Source organism: Podarcis erhardii (genome assembly GCF_964252035.2).
Source record: "Podarcis erhardii genome assembly, chromosome: 9".
NCBI lineage: Eukaryota > Metazoa > Chordata > Lepidosauria > Squamata > Lacertidae > Podarcis > Podarcis erhardii.
The window spans coordinates 43,988,018-44,012,816 of NC_138512.1; the positions used below are offsets into that span (position 1 = coordinate 43,988,018).

Sequence of the window (24,799 nt, forward strand, 5' to 3'; positions counted from 1 at the left end):
TTTCCTTTTAAAAAAAACAAACACCCTGTCTTTGAAACACTATCGTTAGTTGGTTTTGATGCACATAAATATACCCGCCTCCAAATATTAAAACATATCAAAAGGAAGAGGTCAGTTCTCAAATTCACCATCCCAAGCTATTCATACACTTCATGCTAAATATGTCAAAAAGATGAATGGCTTGGCCCAACATACCCCCTTGCCCTAGACCACTCCCAGGAAGAAAGTTGGCATGTGCTGGGGAAATAATTCAAGCTGAAGAATTATCGGGGGTGCGGTGCATTAAATTCTAAGGACTAGAACAGGCTTCCTCAAACTCGGCCCTCCAGATGTTTTGAGACTACAATTCCCATCATCCCTGACCACTGGACCTGCTAACTAGGGATCATGGGAGTTGTAGGCCAAAAACTGGAGGGCCGAGTTTGAGGAAGCGTGGACTAAAAGCTTGATGTTGATGCAGACAGGAAGAACAAGTACAGAAAATCTAGCAGGGTGAGTTCCTCATTGTATTGGGATATGTGCATTTTTTCTTTTCTTTTTACCATAAGTTTGTGGTTGAGAAAGCATGGTAAACTTAAGTAGAGCTTTGCATATGGAGCCATTCACACTAGTAGTTTTCAACCTTGAACTGCCATTATGTGGTTGTGTTTTCCCCTAGATCAGGTTAATGCCTTTCTTACCTACAATAAAACAAGTAAGACTATCCTGGTTATTTTGTTATTTTGTTTTGAAAAACAAGGCCAGCTATAAAACACAGGAAGCAAGTTTTCAAATTATACAGAACTCTTCCTCAGGCGTAGGTGTCAAGTGCCAAAAGAAAAGAGCAACAAGTTTGATTTTAGAACAGGATGTTCCCTTGTAAATTAGATGTTCACTTTTAGCGAGAAATGTTCAATCCTAGGTTTGTTGACCAGTTCTGAGCAAAAATGAACATTTGTGGACCTTATGTTGATTTAAACTCAGAAGAGAGGTGTGCCAAGGAATTAAAATGGTACCGTTTCAGCTGTAGAAGATGTAACGAACTGTGTTTTATTAAAAACACACACACCTTAGTATTCATTAAGAGTCAAGAGGAGTTAATGGAGGTTCAAAGTAAACAAAGATATTATTCTTTCTGTCCAATGCTATTCTTTAGCACTGGTGAATACAGGGCAAGTTTTATCAAACATTTTCACACTGAAGGTACTGAATGAGACAGAGAAGTCAGGGGCAGCAACTAAGGAGAACATAAGTGAGAGGCAACAGTGGATTAAGGTGAAAACACACAAAAATATGGGCATTGTCGTTGTTTCTTAAAAGCACTCGTAGCAGCTTGGATGTATCTGATCCAGATTAAACATTTTGATTTTGTGCCCTAGTGTATCAGCTTGGCTTTTTGGTGGGTGGAGGGTGGTATCCTGGTGCTTTGATTGCCAGCTCCCATGGCTAATTATTTACATATTTATTTTAAAGCTTTGCTGCTTTTCTACCAGAAATGAACTCACCTTTAAGAGGATCTGAAAGCTAAGATTCAATGAACAGAAAAAAGGGACTCCATTCTTATTTGAAATTTCTGTACAGTGGCACCATGGGTTACAGACACTTCAGGTTACAGACTCCACTAACCCAGAAATAGTACCTCGGGTTAAGAACTTTGCTTCAGGATGAGAACAGAAATTGTTCTCCGGAGGCACAGCGGCAGCAGGGGGCCCCATCAGCTTAAGTGGTACCTCAGGTTAAGAACAGTTTCAGGTTAAGAAAGAACCACCAGAACAAATTAAGTTCTTAACCCGAGGTACTACTATACTAGGAAGAAGAATCTTCCAGTTAGCTGCTTGCCTCAACGTAAGCAACATTCACTCTTCATGAGCAATTCAGCACACAAGTGCATGCTGGTAGGGTTTGCAAAAAATAATATTTGAACTTACTCAACAGAGTTTAAAAATAGATTTGGATTTGATCAGCAGGGCTTCACTACAAAGGTTATAGAGGGATTCATGGAATGCTTCAGGAGAGCTGTACAGGCTAGCCCCACCCTCTGATGTGACCAGTGGCCATCCATGCATGGGAAGGGGGTGCTACATAAATACTGAAGTATGTATAGAACTGCATGGGGAAAGGGGCTGCTGCTTGCCTTGTGCCACATTTCATTGCACACGGGGTGGGGGGCAAAGTCTACCTTACATGGGTGCCTTTTCAGGAGGCACAAGGAGCTACAGTGGAAATGGGAAGGTTGAAAAACTCTTTAAAGGTAAAGGGACCCCTGACCATTAGGTCCAGTCGTGGCAGACTCTGGGGTTGCGGCGCTCATCTCGCTTTATTGGCCGAGGGAGCCGGTGTACAGCTTCCGGGTCATGTGGCCAGCATGACTAAGCCACTTCTGGCGAACCAGAGCAGCGCACGGAAACGCCATTTACCTTCCCACCGGAGCAGTACCTATTTATCTACTTGCACTTTGACGTGCTTTCAAACTGCTAGGTTGGCAGGAAAAACTCCTTAGGATCCCATTATATTCAAATATTGAGAAGCTAAATATGGTAGCTCTTCCCCAAGCCCTTAAAACAAGTAGCCACACACACAGGAAAGCTACTTTCTTCTTCTTCTTAATTCAATTTATATACTGCCCTTTATCCACTAAAAATATAATTTGTATAATAAAAAAAAATTAAAAGTAAAAAATTAAATTATAAATCAATTACAGAAAAAATCCAACCCCCCCCCTTTTTTGCCTACTGACAAAACTAGTGCAATAATTTCAAATCACTTCTACATGTAGAGATCAACCGCTGCACAGCCCTTTTATTAATTTGCATACGGTGGTTTCGTTTGTACTCAAATGCTGCAACGACATTGTATTCTCTCACTCTGTATTCTGGGGACTGATTACAGAAAAGTGGAGACTAATGCACAAGGAAGCAAATGTACATTTTGCAGAATCAGGTGGACATGCTATGAGTTTAGGACACTGGACTTCTGCTGGTGGGTTCCCAAAGCTGGCTTGAGCCTAAGTAGGTTGCAAAAGGAGAGCAATTAGGATTCAGATGGGTCAAAGTGGGCAGTATGAGGGCAGCAGGAGAGGCACCAAGCAGAGGGCATCTTTAGGACAAAATCTTGCAAGTGGCCCCATGTTATGCACTGGGGTCAATAGTAATCTCAGGGTTAATGACTTGCACCTCAGAACACAGTTGCTACATCCATCTAAGGACATTGTAGAATTGGACTGTGGCAAATGACAAGCTTAAAAGTGCTTTCCTTTTAAAAAGTAGTGCCTGTTTCCATACAACAGCTCCTGCAACATAATATTGATGCTGGCTCAACACCATTTAAATTAAAGACCATGGGTAGGCAAACTAAGGCTCGCGGACCGGATATGGAACAATCGCCTTCTAAATCCAGCCCGCGGACGGTCCAGGAATCAGTGTGTTTTTACATGAGTAGAATGTGTCCTTGTATTTTAAATACATCTCTGGCTTATTTGTGGGGCCTGCCTGGTGTTTTTACACGAGTAGAATGTGTGCTTTTATTTAAAATGCATCTCTGGGTTATTTGTGGGGCATAGGAATTTGTTCATTCACCCCCCCCCATATAGTCCGGCCCCCCACAAGGTCTGAGGGACAGTGGACTGGCCGCCTGCTGAAAAAGTTTACTGACTCCTGTTCAAGACTACTGCAAGTTTAAAATGTTATTTTCTGGCACCTGCAGTTAGTTTTGTGACCTCTCTTTTAACGTGATGTCAGCTTAAGAGCTGCAAGAAACTTTTAAAGATGCTATTCTTTTTGCCAGTGGTGTTTTTGTATTTTCAGGATATAGATTTCTGGCCATGGAAAATGCATATAATACAAGTGCCAGCAGAGGAAAAGACTCCAAGGGAAGAACACTGAAACCTCTTTCACGATGCCAATACCGTCAGCTGACCACATAATCTGCCAAAAGGTAGAAACAGAACATAAATCCGCATGCATTTCATGACCAGCTCCATATGGCAGAAGTTAATCCTCACTTACTTGAAACCTAAAAAAATTCACCTGCATTTTTAGCCTTTTATTCAGGTTCTAAAAGTATATTATCTAACTTGAACAACAGCGAGAATGAGAGCTTTCCAAGGGCACCCCGTTAGCCATTGTGGGAAAGGGGATGCTAAAAGTAGATAGATCTTTGTTCTAATCCAGCAGCTCCTTATTCATTTATTTCCCACTGCTTATTCTCTATGGTGAATACAACTGGAGAATGCAGACTTGCAAAGAAAGGGTCAGGGCTCCTAAGCCTATAGGCTGCATGTTTTCAGATGGCAAACCACAAGACACAAGAGTTCTCACCAGTTCAGCCTAACCAAAAGCTCTCCTCTCTTGCTTATCTTTCTTGGCTGCAGCAGCACATGTACTACTGATGCACCAATCCTCTTTTAAGCAGAACAGTATTTTGGCTTAGATCCTAGGGTCTTAATTTAACCTCATAGATGAAATATTTCCTGTTCCTTCTTCCCTCCTGCAGCCACTGTGCTTCCTTCCCAAGCATCTCTCTGGAGGATTGAGGGGCCCCTTCTGAATGTGGGTTGGGGGCACAGGGAAATGCTGGAGATGGGGGGGTGGGGTGGGGAAGAGAATTATTCTGTAAACTTCATTTAGATTAGATCAAGCCCAGATTTGGAGTATCCCTGCCCTTCCCAGCAGCCCCATCACATTGTTCTGAAGTCCTTCACCCCCAAACCCTCCAGAAAAGTTTATGGATCACAGATGACTGCAGAACAGGAAGTGTTTCCTCTATGAACTTCCGTAAGTTTACTTAACTTAGGATCGAAGCCTTTAATTATTAAAGCAAGGAAAAGCACAAGACATGTCAGTAAACAATTCAACATGCTTGTTTTGCTGTAGTCTCTGAAAAATCCAACATTATTTTAAAAAGGATATGTCACTATATTGGCTTCTCACTCTTCTGTATGTAGCACCCCCATAAATAGCCTCATGATTCTGCCAGAGAAGGGCATATCTTCATTATATATATATATATAAAATCATTCCCAAGTGGAGCTTTTTGCCAACAGTGACCTCACTGCAGCAAGTGCAATCCTTCAACAACCCACTTTTCTATTTTATTATTTGATACGACTACCCATCAGTAAATATTCTCTAGGCGGCTTATAAACAATACAATATTAAAAATACAGTATTTTGTATTTTTACAAATAAGCATGTTTAGAATCAGACTACTGTATTTACCTTTAAAATTTCTCTTACCAAGGTGCTCTAAACATTTCCTTTGAACTAATCCTGTACGATTATATAAATAAGATTTGTAAAGAGTACTCCATGCAAAGCTCATTGGATAGTTCTGATGAGCACAGAGTGAAGGCATAAGGAAAATCTAGCTGGAGGTGGTGGTCTTAGCCAAACATTTAAAACTTTGTTTTATATCCATTATGTTGGCTTTTCGAAAAGAGGGATGAATAAGAGGTTTCCTGTTGTTGTTGTTTAGTCGTGTCCAACTCTTCGTAACCCCATGGACCAGAGCACGCCAGGCACTCCTGTCTTCCACTGCCTCCCGCAGTTTGGTCACTCATATTTGTAGCTTCGAGAACACTGTCCAACCATCTCGTCCTCTGTCGTCCCCTTCTTCTTGTGCCCTCAATCTTTCCCAACATCTTGTGCCCTCAATCTTTCTTGTGCCCTCAATCTTTCCCAACAAAGAGGTTTCCTGCCACACCCCAAATATGTAAAGTTCAAAAGCATGAAAATGTCAGTTGCCGAAAATGTTTCATCTCAGCAATATGGATAAAGTTTCATTACCATCTTTTTTTGTATCCCACAAAAGCAGTGATGTCAATATATACAGAATAAAATGGAAGTCCATTTTGAACTGAAAATCACGAGCAACAAATGTATTTTTAGAACCATCAGACTTTACTTCTGGTGAAGCTAACACTTTCCAAAAATGTATTAAGTTCATATTAAACAAGAAATTAACATCTCATGTTCTACACTCTTCCGCAGCCTCAAAAGGTTTTGTACTTTGTTAAAGTACAAGGCACGTACAAAGTCTTTTCCTTCAAAACACAGCAGATGTACTCCCTGAAATAATTTTAAAATCCTCAAAGCAATTAAAAATACTACAAACTTTGCATTTTTTTTTACTTAATTCCCACCCCTTACAAGACCATGCACATTTGGAAAAATGATTTAACAAGCACATTAAAGTGACTTTTTAATATATGTACCTGTAATGCAAATATATTGAGTTTGAGTATTTCTTATCCTGGATTACATTGTTAGCACATTGGATTTTCATTTATTTTCAGGTTACCAACTCCAGAGCCTTTGAGGATTTATAGATTTATGGACAAATTAACCCCACCGCAAACACTGCTGGGGTTGAGTAACCATCTCTTTTTCAAAGAATAATTATTCTTTCATCAAGGGATTTGGGATTACATATTGCAAGTGCTTTTTACTAGTTCATCTAGTGTCATAAAAATCTTCTAACTCCTCTTTTGGAAGAATATCTTTCCATAAAAACAAGTGAATTTAAGAGGTAGATTTCTCCATGATGCACTTATTTATTTCAAATAAAAAAAGAGAGTTCTCTTTAGAACAAAGATCACATCTTGAAAAAAAAGCTTAGTACATTATTTAATACAGTTCAGTACGAACAGTCCTAAGCAGTATCTGGAGCTGTTTGGAAACCAATGCATTTGATGCTCTCTTCCTAGAACACTAATCTGCCAAGAGTGCTAAATCCGCCTCCACCACCTCCGCCAGTTGGCCCACAGCTTCCTGGGGGGTCATTGTCATCAAATCCATTTGGCCGAAAGGAGCACGAAGCTGCAGCTGCTTGAAGGGCCTGTGTTCGAGCGCTAAGCTCCTGCTCCTGAAACAGACAAATAAACCTAGTTATGAACATTTTAAGCTAATTTCAGAGTAAGGGGGGGGGTGCACGAAAATTTACATTTGGCACAGCTACACCAGTTTTGTTCAGCAGTGCTGCAGAATGCTCAAGCAGAAACTCAAAAGCAGAAGCAAGTAACAGAAGCACCTGCTAACACTATACAGCAGAGATTATAATCATCATCAATTAATTAAATTTATATACTGCCCTTCATCCAAAGATCATGTGGTAGTTTACCATGTAAATAATTTAAGATTGTCCGTAACTTAAATGCTTTAAGTGGCAGGCATCATTAAAGGAATGAAAGCTAAATCAATTGTTACTTTTGCCTCCCCAAAATTACTTTCTTAAAAATTGTGCCAACAGATTTTGCAGACGTTATGTAGTCATGTGCTTTGAAAAACAGAAGAGACATTTAGCTGGGGCCACAGTACATTGCCTTGCATGCTAGAGGTGCCAGAATTAGTCTCTGCCATCAACCAAGGGGATGCAGATAGCAGACCTGGGAAGACAGACAGACAGACACAAAGACACACACCTACCTGGAGGGCTGCTACTCGGTATATACAAAAGCTGCTTCTTGTGAAGCAGCCTGAGGACACCCAAAGCTATTTCAATCACATAGTCAAACACTGCCCCACAAATTTAAGCGCTACAAACTTTTAAAATGAACCCAAAGCTATAATTCTTACAATCCTAGCAAGATCATGAAAGCTGTAGAACGACTTCAAAAGATACAGGTTGTATAATTTCAGTTCTCTTGCACATACTGGCCTGGTGATTAAAGTCTCAATACAATTCCCAGGCGATGATACTGCAATGACTGTTTCATGGTGTACACCAATGCTGTTCATTAAGCTACTAGGGGTTATTAAGTTCATCAAGTACAAGCGTTGCAGGAATTCTGTCTAGTTCTTTAGTAATCGTACTTGAGCAATGTTGAGTTTTGATGTTGTCTGAGGGGAAAACGAGCAGCTGAATCCAAATCTGCATGTACGCCATAGGTTTCATCATAAAATCTGATAAGGCTGAAGCCAACTCCTTATCAGTGTAAACTTGCTCCTGCAACCATGTTTAGCCAATAAAAAGTTGAAGGCATGCTAATATTAGACCTAGCATTTATCCCAAAAGGTTTTGGTGTGTGTCAAAAAATAGCCAATCGTTTAAGGAATACATTTTAAAAAGGAATAAATTCCCCTCAAATACCCTCAAAAGTTCAAAAATCTCCCTATTAAGCTCTGCTATAAAATGTTACCTGTGCAAAATGGGTTTTTGAATCAGAAAAAAAACCCAAAATGGGTTTTTTTGAATCAGATGTTTATGCAAATCAACTGAGTAATTCTACGGTTATGAAATTAAATGAGTTAACTAAGCGGCATCTACAGATCAGAAACTATTTAATGCTGATACATCAAGGGTGGGGAGAATATGGCTCTTTAGATATTGCTGGACTCTTAACTCCTATCCACCCCAGCCACCATAGTCAATAGTCATGGGTAAGGGAAGCTGCAGTACACCAGCACCTAAGGCCACAGATTCCCCATCCCTACGATACAGACTTCAGAAAGTTTAACAAAAATTATGGCTGTAACTTGTGAAGGATGAAGTGGTGCAGACTCTTTCAATGAAACACATTTGTGTTTGTTCCTTTCCTTTGCGCTTGTTTAGAAAACATTAAGCCACATTCATTTTTGCATCACAACTCGAGGTTACTTTGCGTTGTTAAGATAGTCATACAGCAAATTGAACTGCCAGATATTCCAGCTTTTCTCAACTAAATGAAATTCAAGTTGCATTCTACAAAAATAATGTTTGGAAGCTTTTAAACACCTCCTTACTTAATGAACAAAGATCCATCCATGAATTTTCAGTGAAAGCCATTCCCCCCCCCCATTCTTCACAGAAAACACCTGGTACTGCAACTACATTGTTCTGTACAACGTATCATCAGAGCTACATGTCTGCAAAATATTCACACTGAATGTCACATAGCATTCTTGTGGAAAGTATAATAATAGCCTACACAACTGAAAGATCTACTAGGTAAAGGCTCAGTTCAGACATCACACTCAAACATGGCTAAGGAACCATAATAATGTTGGGTGAGATGTCTGAACTAGACAAGCCAGCTTACAAACTTGACAAGCCAGAAAACAATCTGAAGTGAGTTGCCAAACCATTGTGTGAAGAGATGTCAGCACTGTGCTCTTACCTCCAGAAGTGCTGCCCCATGTAGATGGAAGGGATCCAGCAGCTCAAAACCATGCAAAGTCTCTTGTATTTGTCTGCAAGCAACAGTCTTGGACTTATAACTATAGCTAGATGCCTGCATTAAGCTTTTTACAGTACAATCATATACATGTCCACTAAGAAGCAGTATGTCTCACTGAGTTCAATGGTGCTTACTACAATGTTAAGTGGGTATAGGATTACAGTCTTAAGCCAGCTGATCACATTAGCAATGTCTGCACCTTACCTGCAAATATAGCTTATTGTCTTTTGTAATGGCATCCATAAGATCTTTCTGCAGAGGGGGATCTCCATTGACCCAGAGCCCATTGGTTGATTTAGCGCTGAGTGTACTTGTACTGTTCTGTTTTTTGTAAACCAGCACATAAGCAGTGTCCTTGGGGAATCTGCTCGTAATTTTCTGGACTGACTGAAATGAGGTAAATGTCACTCGGCTATCATTAAATAAAAACCACTCCTTTGACACCTCATTTTCATCCAGTTCCTTTTCAGCAGCTGCAACGGGAGCCTCTCCAGCCATCAAGTTGCTTTGTGGATAAGCTAAAGCCAGACTTTGGGTTTGATCACAAGATCCTAATGAAGGCCCTGAACTGGCAACGTTTCGGGCATAAGAATAATAATGCCCACTTTCAGACGATATGCCAGAATGCACAACTACAGAACTTATAACATAAGGGACTAATTGAGGGCAACACACTTCTTCAGCACCAGAAGGCTTGAGTTTTTTAGCTAGATTCTCACCAGTGTCAGAAAATTCAACACCCAAAGACCACACACCCGATACAGGACTTAAGGGTGACGCAGTTCTTTTGACAGGTAACTCCAGAACAAGCGGCAAAGACACATTGTCTAAGATTTTGCGCCTAATGTGACATTTGGGGTCGTATGAAAACCTTAGGAGAGTAAGAATGAGGTATTCTGGCTCCTCCACAATTTGCATAGTTTTTTCCGCATTCTGTAGAGAGGCACATTTTTCACAATAATATTTGTTATCCCCTTTAAGAACCTCGGGTGCCAGAAAATAATTCAGCAAGTCAGTAACTGAGGGAGTAGCTTCACTGACGTGTTTCCGCAAACTATCCCTGTTCTCAGCCTTGCATGGAAAAGGATCTTTAGTGTTTTCACAGTTTGAATCAGTGGGAGGGTCTTTTGAGGTCCCATCATTTGTGACCATTTCACAGCAATCGCCAATTGCTAAACCATCAGCTGCTGTTTCTGCCACAGGACTGAATGCCCTAGTACTGACTTGTTCCATGCAGTCATCTTTTCCTTCAGGTGAATTTTCTGTACTTGGTGGGTCAACGTTTTCTAAGAATACAGGAGGACAGAAAGCAAGTGAAAGATCTGTGAAGGCTTCTTCTTTGTAAGATGTACTTTTGCAGTTCAAACAACATATGCTTGTTTGCAGTTTTCCCCGAAACATTTTCTCTATTAATGTTCTTTCCTCTCTGCAAGGTTGTTTGGTAATCAGCTGCGTTTTGCTGGACACGTCCTGGACGACAGACTCTTCATTCATATCTTCTGAAAGCTTTCCCAAAGAAAGGGCTTTCAGGGTCCTCTCTTCTTCATGGAGCCTAAAGAGGAGAAATCAAATGAGATTATTTATTTCCCTACCAATTTCTCTTCATTGATTAAAGCATCACTGTTTTAGTTTGTATGTATGTGTGTGTGTGTGTGTGTATGTGTCTCTCACACACAAATAACTGTTGGTACCAGCCTTGTGATTTACTTTTTACCCCTAATGGAACTTGATTAAGGAAGGAAACTGGAAAGTTATTTAGTATATTACATAAAAAAGTTTCCTGCATTAAAAAAAATAAATCGCTTGCAGGGATTCAAGAGTTTTCTAGAACAGACATAACTGCTGATTGTAAGCCAAGTTGAATGTCTTACTGGAAACAAAAGGTTAGACTACAGATGTAAACACCAATGGCATGCATGCATGATGGAGTTAAGAAGGGTAGTCAGCCATTTTGGCTTTGCAAATGCATGCTAATTAAAGAGACCAAACAGAACCTAGATTCCCCCTCCCCCAAAGCAGCAGTTCTCTACCACAGATATTCAGGGCCACATTCAATTAAACTAAGCAAGTTACCCTTATGCAACAGGGTTACTCCTCCTCCTAATAAGGAGACCCTCCAGATCCATGTGGGGGGAGGGAGACAGGAGAAGTGTTTGAAATTCTCCAGGTGCATTTTGCATCTGGCTATTGACTCCTTGCTACCAAGTGAAGATGCCCAGGTGCCAGGATGGTGCCTGTCGTCTCCACCATCTGGAGGTGCATGCCTGGGGATCCTTGGATCTTGATTGTTTTCCCACACTAGCAACACATCCTGCATAATGCTATCTGTTATATTTTACGTGCACAATCAGAACAAATTTCAAGAACTCAAATGACATATTGAAAAATATGTTTGAGCCATTTGGTCCCAAAATGGCAACTAGGCATTCCATTTTGGCGACTGTAACCCTGGTTTAAGGAGACATTTGGCGCTTAGCTTATATATCTGTGTTTCTAACGCTGGACGGGAGAGCATGTCATTTGGCAAGCAGAGATGCTTGCACTGAAGGAATGATCATAAGACTGTGACACTTAATTCCTCCCTCAGTTCTGAATCCTTGAAGACTGGGAATACTGTTATACCTTGCAGTTCTAGGTAAAACTTAGAAATCTGTGATGGTATCTCTGGTTATTTTTCTTGGGTCAACAATGTAAAAAACACCAGTGTGGATTTCAGAGCACCATACCTATCTAGCAGGAACCGGAGATACTCAGAGCAGTCCTGCTGGGACCTAGGGGTGAACCAGGGTGGCCTGGAAGCCTCAAAGAAAATCCGAGGAGCATAGGCTTCTCTCTGTATCAGGAAGCAAGCAAAATCAAGTGAAATGCAAAGTAATGACACCACTCTATGAAACATTCCTTAATTTCTGCGTTGGGACGCTCAAATGAATAGATTGCAAGTGCATGCAAATATGACAGAATAAATCTCAGGTATAAAAAAACATACACAGGTCTAGTGCACTAGTAGTTTTACCTTCAAATCTATCTATTTTTATGTAAGAGATAGATCTGAAGGTAAAACTAAGAACTTAAATCTTTTTTTTCTACAAAGCATGCAAGTAGACAAACGGCTTAAAGCTAGAAAAGTTATATGGGTCTAGCAAGAATATGAACTACTTCATCCCCTTTTCCTAATCTTTTTGGTGCCTTATGTACAGCATTTTTTTTAGTTGTACACAGCAGCCATACTTGGATGCTCATTTGTGACTTCACAAAGCAAGGTCTGAGAAGCTGGGAACAAATGTCTGAAACTGGCGACAATAAAAAATTGCTACTCTGAAAATCTCAACTATGTTGGCTAGATTTTAACTATTCTGCACAGGTTTTTGCAACTTATAAAATTTCACTTGTGTAAAACAAGTGAAATTTGGCTTTTGGCTTAGAAAAGCTGAGAATATTCAAATAATCTATATGAAATATGAATGTATTTTTCTCTAGGTACATTCTGGTAGAACATTTAGACAGATGCAAGTTTTGGATATTATGGCTACAATATTCAGAAAATTAAAAGAGTTACACACACCTGAGTATGAGCCAAAAATGCAAACAGATGTTGCAACTTTCTCATTAATGTATTGCACCCATTTAGATTTAAAGATAATACGTGCCTCCTGAAACTGCAAAAGAGAAAGAGATGAGATGACAATGGTTTCATGTTTCGTCATTTACACAGTCTTCTTTCTGATGGCGCAGAACCGATTTATCTGACATTAGCTTTGCTCAATGTTTGCTTTTGTAATGCAGAATGGTCTGAATGACCCAGCACACTATGGGCAACACTAGTCCTACTAGAGCTGTTACAATGAAATCAGTGAAATCTTTTTATTCCACTGATTTAGGGTGGTCAACTCCAAGTATGACTTAGTCATATATCAGCCATAATTCATACAACACATACCTTGTTTTAATGCAAACTGGATTTTTTAAAAAAAAATTATAGAAGGTGATAGTCTAAAGCAAAGTGGGAATTTTTCAAAAAACTCCCAATCGGTGAGTTTCTTTGAGTGAATAAACATCTATCAGGGAACAAAGTAAACAATATTTTATTGCCACGATGACTTATGTAAATGGAATAATTTTTACCAATATTAACATGAATACATGATGACATGTAGGATATAATGTGAACTCCAATATATTTGAGCCCAATGTTTGGTTAAGGAAAACTAATTTAGGCCAGTGGACCAATTTTGCCATGTTACCTAGTTCTTCACTGGCAATATCAAAGCCATAATGATGTGCTCCATGAATTATTTTTTAAAAAAATTCTTTAGTACAAACGAATGCCTGGGATTCCTCACAAGAGGAAGTTTAAACTTACTCTGTAGCCATGAATAATGCCTGAATCACACTGTTCATATAACATGTATTTCCTAAGTTAATCAGACCAGTCTTTCCCGTTTCAGATTTTCCAGAAAATCTAGACAGACAAGATTGCAAGGAACTGGATTGAGATGTCCAGGCACTCTGATTCAGTATCATTTTAATTTTCTCTTCACTGGGTTTGGGAAGGTCCTAAAAGAAGCAGAAAATTCAACACTGAGCAGTGAACAGCAACAACTTTAAGCACCTGTTTTCACAACAATATCTACAAAGCAGCAACAGTCACCCCACATTGTCCTCACAACTCAGGCTCTTTACTCATGGCAATGCTGAAAAAATATCACAGTTGTCTTTGTGAGAACTGACAGTACAGTTGTTTGGCCAGCCATCAAAGATTCACTGTGACTGCACAGCCAAGAAAAATTACTAGAGGCTGTGTCTTATCAACTCTAAAGATACTGTCAAATCAGAGACTTGTAGGTAATCTTTGATCTGTTCCTGCTATTTCTTTGCCACAAAGAGTGCCTCTCAAGCTGTAAAGTGTAGCAAAAACACTTGACAGCCTTTGTTCACCATAAGATGCATTTTTTAAAAATGATACCCCAACCAAAAGATACAACAGTCAAAGCCAAATATACTGCTGTGTGTGTTTTCTGCCTTTATGGAAGGAATTGTTCCACATCTTATGACAATGGTGTCACTACAGTGGTGCCTCGCAAGACGAAATTAATCCATTCCGCGAGTCTCTTCGTCTAGCGGTTTTTTCGTCTTGCGAAGCAAGCCCATTGACGGCTTAGCGGATTAGCGCTATTAGCGCATTTTAGCGGCTTATCGGCTTAGAAAAAAGGGGGGGGGGAAAACCCCGCAGGAACTCGCAAGACATTTTCATCTTGCGAAGCAAGCCCATAGGAAATTCGTTTTGCGAAGCACCTCCAAAATGGAAAACCCTTTCGTCTAGCGGGTTTTCCGTCTTGCGAGGCATTCGTCTTGCGGGGCACCACTGTATATATATATTGATTTGATCTGAATGAAAAGTGTCATAGAAATACAATAAATCAAATAAAAGTCAATGTATACATTCTTCCACAATGCACAACACAAAGGCAATAGAAACAACATTTCTGATCAGGAAATATCTTGGTCATTTCAAACCATTTCCACTATCACTGAGTTAATACATGGTGACTTTTCCCTTTGATAATCACCAATAAACTTCAGTAACTCTTATGAAAATGCTCCCATAAAGTAAGGGTGCATATTACCATATTCTGCTTTTTAGTGCTTTTCAGGATTAAGCAACCAGAGATCTTATTTTATTTTTTCACATCTTCCTAGCCAGTGATTTTTCTAGTTCTGCAATATAATCCAATTTTTTCCCTCAATCAAAAAATGGCCCTAATTCACTACAGAGCATCAAGACCACCCCTCGTTTTCAACCTGTAGCATTTAACTTATTTGCATTACCTTGATAGCTTCTAAAATAGGTTCATAGAGTTCTGGGAATCCAGAGTAATGATACATCATACAGTGTATTAGCTCACTCAGCTGTCCCAAGAATGTTGCACTGGAGGCAAGGCCATTGATTTTGAAAGATTTTACCAGCTTGTCCACATGAGGAACAATCTAATGTTAAGAGAAAAACACCAAAGCATTTGCCCAAGTTCATCTGAAAAACTATACTATTCATATCTACTTGAATGCAATTAATGACTGATAACCATTTCAATAGTAAGGAGCAAAAGTTGTAACAGAAAACCCACAATTCCATTAAGATACATAAATCAGGATAGACAGCAACATTGCATTCGTAATGCATTGTTCTTCTAAATCAGCCTTCCCCAACCTGCTGCCTTTCAACAATTTTGGACAACAAAACCCCAAACAGCTGAAGAACAAATTTGGGGAAGGCTGTTCTAAATATTATGACTGAAACATTTAATGGCCTGTATTGTTTCCTGTCACCCTGCTAACGTACAACCTGTTCTGTATTCTATGGATTTATCTTGGTATTAGCGTGTAGCTCCATCAAGTGTGGCTCATCTCCACCTTGCCCATAAATTCAAAATCTTAAAAGGAACTCACAATCAAAACAGTATGAATTAGAAAATTCTAGAAAAGCCTGTATTCAACAACTTTTTAAGCAGGCTAGCTACATCTTTGACTCCCAACAGAATTTTAGAAACATCTTTATTGAATTATGTACCTTCATATTACTATTTAAGTGAGAGGTGTTTAACCCCCCCAGTTTGAAGGCCTGATCTGCCCCCCCAGCAATTCTAGCCCCTCTTGAGACCCCCCAGATTTTGTTGGTGGCAGCAGGAAAAAAGATGAGTAGACACAGTGCTAGGGTGGGTGGAGTTGAGGACCCTGATGTCCCCTATCTCTAATCTGATGGGTGCATAATCTCCCTCCCTCAGATGATGTAGAAAAAATAGCTGAGATGGTTGTGTGCCTGTGTGTAGCCTGCACATTCAAGACTGTAGAGTAGCCGCTGGCATGAAGAGCTCAGAGGCCAACTGTGAATTTGGCCCTCAATACAGACTGTAGGAGGTGTTTAAAACATAACTGAACATCATGAACTGGCAGGAACGTTGAGGCATCCTGTGTGGCAGTGGCTCTGTCTAACTCCCTTTGCCAAGTACTTGTGTATGGGTAAGTGTACAAGGATCTTAGTATCTAGTTCTATTTGTTTTAAAACTTGTTTTGTACAATATATCTTCAGCACAGAGCAGGATAAAACTGAAGTTGCAATACATGATGTGACTAGAAGAATAGACCTTATTACCTGCAGTACAGATGTGAAGTTGGCTATTATGGCTGGTTTACAACAAGCCACAAGCCACCTCCAGTACGAACACAAGACTGCAGTCTAGGTTTTACAAAGAAAGCTATGGAAGTTGTTTGTAAGCAGTAGGTTTAAAGCTCAGACAAATGAAAACTTACCAAGTGAAAAGCCTCTGGAGAATGCTGAAAACTAAGCAACATGTGAGAAAGGACAGCCAAAGCACCAGGTCTCACAAGAGGAAACCAAAGTCGATTAAAAACCTTCAAAAAAAACCAAACACATCAGAATTGAGATATTCTTCAGTTTTCATTCTGTGTTACACAATATTTACACCAGTCTGGAATAAGCAGAAAAGCTGTTCTACAAAAGCAACCATACCTACCATTTCAATCTTAAGCAAAGTAACATCAATAAGTATAGTAAACTTCTGGACTGCAGCCAGCCCTTTCAAGAGTGCTATGACCCAGGTCTCCACATGCTGAGCCAATGGCCAGGACAGCCATTCAATCATTCTGAAAAAAGATGGGGTGCTTGTTAGTATTTCAGCCAAAAAAGAAGAAGTTCTAACTATTTAATTGCCCCACAGTTTGTGTTGGTTTTCCTATTATGACGATCACATTAAGTCACACCGAGAGTCATGGCACTGCATAATTCTCTAGCCTTTGCAAACAACTTTCTCCAAGGTTTTGTGGCAGAGGGAAGTTCATTAGTCTCAGTACTCAAAATGCAGTACTACACCACTTAGAAAATAAGAATTTATTTCATCAAGCTAATGGGAGCTTTCTCGTTTGGAGCGCTGTGTGGAATACTGTTGTACAAGTGTCATGAATGCAGATCAATGCTTTTATGCCATCCCCATTTTCTGCCATTCTGTAAACATTTACCAATAAATGTCAAAGCCAACCAGTAGTCTTTATTAAACACTATCCTCATGTCCAAAGTTTTCAAATAAAACATTTATGGCAGAGATCTGAATTAAAAGAAGCAAGATCTTGACGTAATAGTTTCTTTTTTCCGACCGGTCCTTGCACAATGCTAAGATATGATAGGAAACCAAAACATTTTATGTAACATTTACTTTTCATTCAGAAAGGAAAAAAAACCCTGTGCAGAAGCAGCAAGCGCATATCCCTCACTAGTACAACCAACAGCCAACAAACAAGGTGACCCAGCATTCCTTCGAGTTTGTGATGCCTGCATTTAGCAATAGAAAGCAGAGATGTTGCTGTCCTTAGTAACCAATGACTTGGCTCAAAATATGAACCTTAGTGACTCACGGTACTCACTTTCAAAACAAACTGAGTATACAACCCCCAACCCAGAAATAAGTTTCTTCTTTCCAACCTTATGATGTCTATGTTTTTGAGAAAATGACATTTCTCAGAATTCTAGGTGCCTGGAAGAAGGGAGAAATAGACACCCCAATTTCTTTCTCTAGTGCCAAGGTGGAGGAAGACGAGGAAGGAAAAATATTTCTCCCACCACCATAGCAGGAGCCAGATAAAGGATGTTGGAACTAACCAGGATGGGAACAGTTTTTGGGGGGAGATATGGGGAAAATAACTTTTTCCAAGCATCTTGCACATTTGCTCATAACTGCTGCTCCCAACCAAATCAAGCCAGGGAGAGCTCACCCATGTTTAGCTGCAAACCCTGTAAAAGACTATGAATGCATAAAGGATGACAGGCTCTGCCAAGCAATTAACGTTCCTTCCAGCTCACCTAGATGCAGTCTTTTGTGATGGTTGACATTATACTACACCTATCCTCATATTAGTTCAAGAGGTAAAAGAGCAGCCAACTTCTCTTTTTACTCCTCTTCATCTAACTGACAAATATAAATGACTGCAGTTGCTCAGCTAGAAAGAAAAGGCAGGTGAAGCTGGCTGCCTCAGAAAAATTTCACTAACTGATGATGTATTTATCCTGTAGCCATGGGACTTGTCTCTTACGGTGTATAAGAGTTGCCAGCACTAAAATTTAACGTGATAGGCAAATAAGATTTGTATGTGGGCTAGTAAAATACTGTGTGTGTTAGCTAGAAAATGTTGAGCACTTATTTGCAAGGCTATGTAAGTTTTAAAATCTATGGCCCACAAAGGTATAAGAATTTAAACAATCAAAACCAAATAAATCATTTTCAGAAAAAAGGAAAAAGAACCAGTTAGATCCCTAGGTTTACTTAGCAGCCTACCATATATGTGTTGTTTGTTTGTCAGAAACTGTTGTTATTAACCATATGCATGTAGCGAAAACTTGCAGCCAGCACCATAATCTCCAAAGGCCCCAGAACGGCTTAATGAATTCAGTCATTTGTTTCTTCTTAGCAATGTGATTAAGCACCATCTTCTTCATTTCTATTTATTGCCCTTTTTCAGCTGCTAGACTGGTATCCAGAATTTGATTTCTTACATTTACAGATTTCTAAATGCTGGATGTCACAACCATTGTCAATATTTGGAAAATACAGATAATCTGATGTTTAAGATTTCAGTAGCAGTTAGCTCTTCTTTGTAAGAAGACTGACTTGGATCCAGAGATAAACCTCCTCAAACAATAAGACTTTCCTGCCTGTTATATATTGGAGTCCCCTGAAAAGAAACTCCTAAAGATCAGGGGACATTCCAAAATGGGACTGAATGTGGTACAGGGGACTGAAACAGAAAGGATAGAATTGCCAGAAAACCCTGAATGAAAGCACCTTTGTATAAAAGATACTGAGATTATACTCAGCATCACCACAAGCCCCAAACAATGCATTTTGCAACTCAAGATAGATTCACATAGTGCTACTTTTGTCCTCTAAATGTCCAGCTAGGTTGTACAAAAATGTATAGAATTGTTTTATCTCAGTGAATGTACACGATCATATGCATGCTTCATTGGAAGTAAATACCATTGAAATCAATGGGACTTGCTCCCAAACAAATGCACATAGATTGCAGCTTTCATGTTGCTGGAGTGTACCCCATGTTCAAAATCACCTGTTTTTAAATAGCAGCAAATTTTACCCAGCAACTTTTATCCAAAGGCCAGTAATTACTACTTGCTTCACAAAAGCTTACTAAATACTTACTAACCAAGAAGAACAAGATTATGCTGCTGAAAAGAAACAATATCTAACTTATTATGACAAGGTAACTTCACAGGTCAGATTCTTTGGCGGAAACTGTTTTTACTTTAAAAGGCAGATTGCTGTATTAGGATACCATAATAAGTTCTTTGTCAATGATTAAACTGTACCACTACAGATTTTCCTGAGTCACAATTTCCAATTTTTAAAGATTTCATTCAGTTGCAAATGTGTTAATGGCATTACTGTTTTTATGGCTGCAATATCTGACATCAGGGTTTGCATCCCTGATGAATCAGACAATAAAAACACACAACACAAATACATGTTTATTTTTAGTACAAATATTTACAAAAAACGTGGATGGCATGCCAGAACTTAGTAGAGACATTTTTCCTCTTCTCTCACAAAAGAAGGAACGCCTCTTCTAAGACTGTGCTTGCCACAAGTGTCTAAAACATAGTCTAAAAACAAATGTTTTTTCCTCTTCAGAAAGTGTATTGTTCATTTACCAATTTATGCAGATTGAATCTATCCATTAAAACTCACATGATCAAACAGCTTTGAGGTTTTCAATTTGGGTAATGTTGTCATGCTCTTTTCTAACACAAAGACTATACCTGCACAAAGCTTGAGTCATACTTGCATCTTTTACATTTGGATCTGTGGTAAGGCTTCCGATGAGCACTGTAATCATCTGTAATGGGATATGCTGCACAAGACTTGCCAAGGCAACTGAGGGTTCAAAATCTACAATAGACAAATACGCAAGAAAGAAGTTTTATGCTTTGCTTCTACTCTTTTTCCTACTGAATTTTGAAACACATTTCAAGAATATATTAAAGTTCTATTACGACAGATTATTCAAGTTCTAAGCAACATATTAATCCATTCAAATATGTTTTTGTAAATTAAGCCCAGCAGAAGAATTTCTTCCTTTGGTCTGTCTTAGTATTTTCTAGGAATTTAAGTGATCAAACGAGAAGGAAACTTGGGTATTCCCCCACTTTCATATCTTTGGGAGTAGTCCATCTGTATGTACCACATATCTAACAACTTTTTGAATTCCAGAAATGGGTTGCTCATGAACAGAGCACAAACACGTGTGGGAAAGTTAATAGCCAAATAGTTAATATTCTGGAACTGAGGAAACATATGAAAAGCCTCTGCTGGATTAGGCCAGTGGTCCATCTAGTCCAGTATTCTGCTCTCACAATAGCCAACCAGGTGCCTACAGGAAGCATGAAAGCAGGACCTGAGCACAACAGCGCTCTCCCCGGTTAAGATTCCCAGGAAGTGGCATTCAGAGGCATATCACCTCCAACAAGGGAGGTAAAACATAAACCATTGTGGCTAGCAGCCATTAATATCCTTATCCCCTCTGAATCTGTCTAAACCTCTTTGAAAGCTCTCAAAGTTGGAGGTCATCACTACTTGTGGGAGCAACACTTCATAGTTTAACTATGCACTGTATGAAGTAATGTTTTATAAGAATGTAAGAAAGATGGTAAATTAGTTCTCTCTCTAGAGCATCAGAATTTTTTTCCAGTAAAAACTGAAATATTTGTGATGCAAATTACTCTAATTTCTCTAGGAAAATTTCCAGGAAATTCACACCATTAGCTAGATTAAACTAATACTGAAATGTTTAAGTTAATAGTGTTATCCCCAATATCTGTTTCAGTTACAGTTATAACTTCTTTTTTTTATACTTCAGCATGCTGTAAGGTTAGCACAAGCCACTCTGACTTCAGCCGAGTTTCAAAGTTATCTAAAAGTAACCAAACAGCTAATCAAAGACAAAGCCTTTCTCTCTACAAGAGTTGTCAAGGAAGAGACTCAAGCTGCTTTCTGAGTTCTTTCCAAACTTGGCTAAATATTAAGCACCAAATGTTCAATGATTTTTGGCTCAAGAGGTAAGGACTACAAGGAAGATGTGGCTCCCTGATCTAATATCTAGTATGTCATGGACCCCATGCTTTTTAAAACTCACCTACTTTGAAAAAGGTTACATAAATTTTAAGTGCTTTACTTATTACTTTATCTACACTTCTTGTTGCCTTACACTTTGACCCAATACAAATGTTACCTTTGAAACCCAGGAGCAATGAGCTTTTCCAGAAAAATGTGCAAACAAGAACCACACGAGAACTGAAGATAAAGCCATGACTTGCTCTTGCATCACCACTCCTTTAACTAATGCAACCACAGAGCTTTATTCTTGTTTACACATGTTGCCAGAGCGGCCTAGGATGACATTAGGGAGAATGCTGCTCATGTTGTACAGTGGTACCTCAGGTTAGAGATGCTTCAGGTTACAGACTCCGCTAACCCAGAAACAGTACCTCAGGTTAAGAACTTTGTTTCAGGATGAGAACAGAAATCACGTGGCGGCGACGCGGCAGGCCCCATTAGCTAAAGTTTCAGGTTAAGAACGGACCACCAGAACGAATTAAGTTCTTAACCCGAGGTACCACTGTACAAGGAGAACATTTGGCAATGCCTACTTCTTGCTCTTCCTAAGGTGATACCCCTGCAAACCCCAGAGGGGCACTGAAGCCCTTGCCTTAACAAGCGAAACAGCAACTCACCGGTGGAGGAGATGATGGCGAAGAGCTCCTGCAAGGAGGGCAGCAGCGTGTCGGGCTCTGCCTTCCAGATGCTGCGCAGGAGGCCGCTGACTTGGGTGACCTGGGAGACGTAGAGGCGCAGCTCGGCCTCGCGGGTGCCCTGCGTCTGGAAGTGGGCGATGCTGCGCACCAGCTGCTGGCAGAAGGCGAGCGCGGGCTTCCTGCCGCGGGGCAGGCACTGCGGGAAGTCGCTGAGGAGCTGGCAGAGGCGAGCGCACAGCGGCGCCGGCGGCCTCTCGCTCACCAGGCGCAGCGCTTCCCCTTGAAGCAGCGCGAAGAGCTCCAGCACCGCCGGGCAGCTGATGAGCAGGCGCAGCCCCACCTGGATGTAGTCCAGCACGGCCGGGTCCAGGCTAGGCCCCAGGCCGGGAGCCACGGCGGGGAGAGGCGGCGGCGGCGGCGGCAGCGCCGGGTCTCCCCCCTGGAGCAAGGCCAGCACCAGCCCGCGCGTGAAGAAGGCCTCGAAGTCGTCGCGGTGGTGGCGGGCGTAGGCCTCGAGCACCTGCCGCCCCACCTGGCGCTGGAACTGGTCGGGGCCCTGGAGGATGAGGCGGGTGCTGAGCGAGAACATGGCCCGGCACTCGGGCGCGCTCTGAGGCGTCTCGGCCGACTCCACCACGCGCCGCACGATCACGCGCTTCAGCGGCAGCGGGTGCGAGGAGCTCACCAGGCCCTCCAGGATCTTGTCCATGGCGAGCGCCGGCCCACCATCGGGCGACCAGGCCCCGCCGGCCCTTCTCTTCCGCCGCCCCCCTCGTCACCCCCCCGGCCGGCAGCGGCGCCTCAACATCGGCCCCAGCCCGCCTTTCTCGGCAGGTTTCGAAACACCGGTACCTCAGAGGCCCCGGACGCCGGGAGGAAGCATCTGACCCGGAAGCGACGGAGCGGCGCACAGTCACGCCAGGCAGGAAGTGGAATTACTCGGAACGCACATAAACAACCGGCGGAGCGCTCGTTTTCTCTCCGTAAGCCCTAGCAACGCGCATGCGCCCATTCCGCCGCGGAGGGCGTGCTGCGGCCCTTGCGCTGCGGACCAATCACAGAGCTCGTGGAGGTAGAGAGGCGGAGCCGCGCGATAAAAGAGGGAGGGGCGAAACCGGAGGAGGAGGAGGAGGAGTTGAAGGGGCGGGGCTCTGCTGGTCACTTGAAATGGTTGGTGGTCTGTCAAGCGCCCTCGCGCCTCTTCTCTAAAGCAGCTCATCGTGGAGAAGTAAAGCAGGGGCTCAGGACTCAGAAACAGCTCTCTGGTGGGCTGTATGGTTCTTCAGATAGCAAAGGTCTCGTCTGGTTTGTTTTGCTTTAAACGCTCTCCTATGTGCAGCACTCCTCTCAAGTGGAAAATTAGCCCAGCAGGGAGAGAGTTGGGTTTTCTACCTTGGGGGATATGGGGATTTCTACCTTAAGAAGAAGAAAACTGCCCTGGATCAGACCAAAGGCCTGTCAAGTCAAGCATTCTGTTCTCCACAGCGGCCCAGCAAGTAAGAAAGAGATGGTTCCTCAGGGGCAGCTTGTCTCAAAGGCTTCTTCCTCCATTGGAGGCTTCTTAGTGGAATGAGGAAAAAGGGTTTTTTTGGGGGGGGGTTGCCCTCCCCTTGAAGTCTCCTTATACCTACCTGCCCCTAATCTGTTTCAAAGCATTGAGAGACCCTTTCAAACAGTGTGAGAGGATACAGAGAGGAGAAGGTATTTTATTATTTAAGGCATTCATATGCCTCATACACCCCTTACAAATACTAATGATTCTCACAGTATTGTTCGCTCTGACCTTGGTCTTAGGTTGGGCTCTTTCATTCCCTCGATCCACAAAGATCTATTTAGTTAGAGATGCCAGGGATTGAACTTGGATTGTTCTATGTACAAAGGACATACCCTTATCGCTGAGCTATGACCCCCTCCAGACCCAAAGTATTGCCTTGTTCTCGTTTTGGAATTTGTCATATAGCAGCCACTGCCATTTCTCAGATATTGAAAAGAGCAGGCAAGGAATATATTTTATTGTAGTAAGGCAGTAATTTTGTTACATGACCTGCTTTGTTTCTGGGGTAGGAAGCTTCTTTTCCAAAACTTCCCTTTATAGATATGAGCTAGAATTTGGGTGAATTTCACCCTGTAGCTAAGCTGCATTCTTAAAGCACCCTGTTCTCCATGCTGTCTGATTTTGATCTAGAAGATTCAAATGTGCGAGAGATTGATTCTGTCCTGCATTTTGTACCATGTTAGCCTATATGGTTAAAATCTAGTACATTTGGCAGAAAATGGTAACAGTTACACTTTCCCTTACATTTCACTTCAAAGTTTTTAACTGTGTGAGCAAGCTTGGAACAAAATCACACAGAACACACTCCTCATCCAGTAGGCCCTGTATTAGATGTAAGCCAGAGTTCTCACACCGTAAGTGAAAATTGTGAGGGGAAAAAGATGAAAGAATTTTTCAGGTAGGTCGCTAGGTAGTGAGCAGCTCATGATGTGAACAAATGTGGCATAAGCTGCTAAAAAGGAATGTCAGGACCTGAACAAAGAACAACACAATACTTGTTTTCTGAACAGCAACAAAGAAAATCAGTTGCTCGGTCACTTTAAAAAATGATTTGAGAGTTGCACCATTGCCTCAAGCAATTGTATCATATGTTTTTCTCATGTAACTAGTGTAGGGATGCCATGTGATAATAATTACTTTGTAGGTGGTATTTAGAGGTTAATCATATACACAGTACTTTGAAGGCTAGTGCTCATCACTACTAGTACAACTCAACAAAGCATGACTAATATTTGCACATGGCTTCAGTTCCAACCATCATATAAATCCCTCCTATTTAATG

At 41.1% G+C, this 24,799-nt stretch overlaps 1 protein-coding gene across 2 annotated transcripts; it reads right to left on the reverse strand.

Annotated features, from left to right (window-relative positions):
- Positions 1-5,855: 5,855 nt before the first annotated feature.
- Positions 5,856-22,805, reverse strand: USP38 (ubiquitin specific peptidase 38). 2 transcript variants are annotated; one of them, XM_081876091.1, is made up of 10 exons: positions 21,942-22,805; positions 19,971-20,100; positions 16,660-16,789; positions 16,436-16,537; positions 14,957-15,115; positions 13,491-13,684; positions 12,693-12,786; positions 11,857-11,963; positions 9,335-10,682; positions 5,856-6,840 (listed from the first exon to the last, which is right to left on the reverse strand). In XM_081876091.1, exons 1-10 carry the CDS (start codon positions 22,669-22,671, stop codon positions 6,679-6,681), a joined length of 3,156 nt encoding a protein of 1,051 aa, XP_081732217.1. In that variant the 5' UTR covers positions 22,672-22,805; the 3' UTR covers positions 5,856-6,678. The 2 variants fall into 2 exon arrangements, with proteins under 2 accessions (XP_081732217.1, XP_081732218.1); XM_081876092.1 differs by lacking the exon at positions 16,436-16,537.
- Positions 22,806-24,799: the final 1,994 nt, after the last annotated feature.

Coding starts and splice junctions, on each gene's coding strand:
- USP38 (XM_081876091.1), bottom strand. CDS start 22,671: ATGGACAAGATCCTGGAGGGCCTGGTGAGCTCCTCGCACCCGCTGCCG. Junction 20,101..21,941: donor CGCCATCATCTCCTCCACCG/GTGAGTTGCTGT, acceptor TGTCTATTGTAG/ATTTTGAACCCTCAGTTGCC. Junction 16,790..19,970: donor ATGACTCAAGCTTTGTGCAG/GTATAGTCTTTG, acceptor ATCTTTTTTCAG/AATGATTGAATGGCTGTCCT.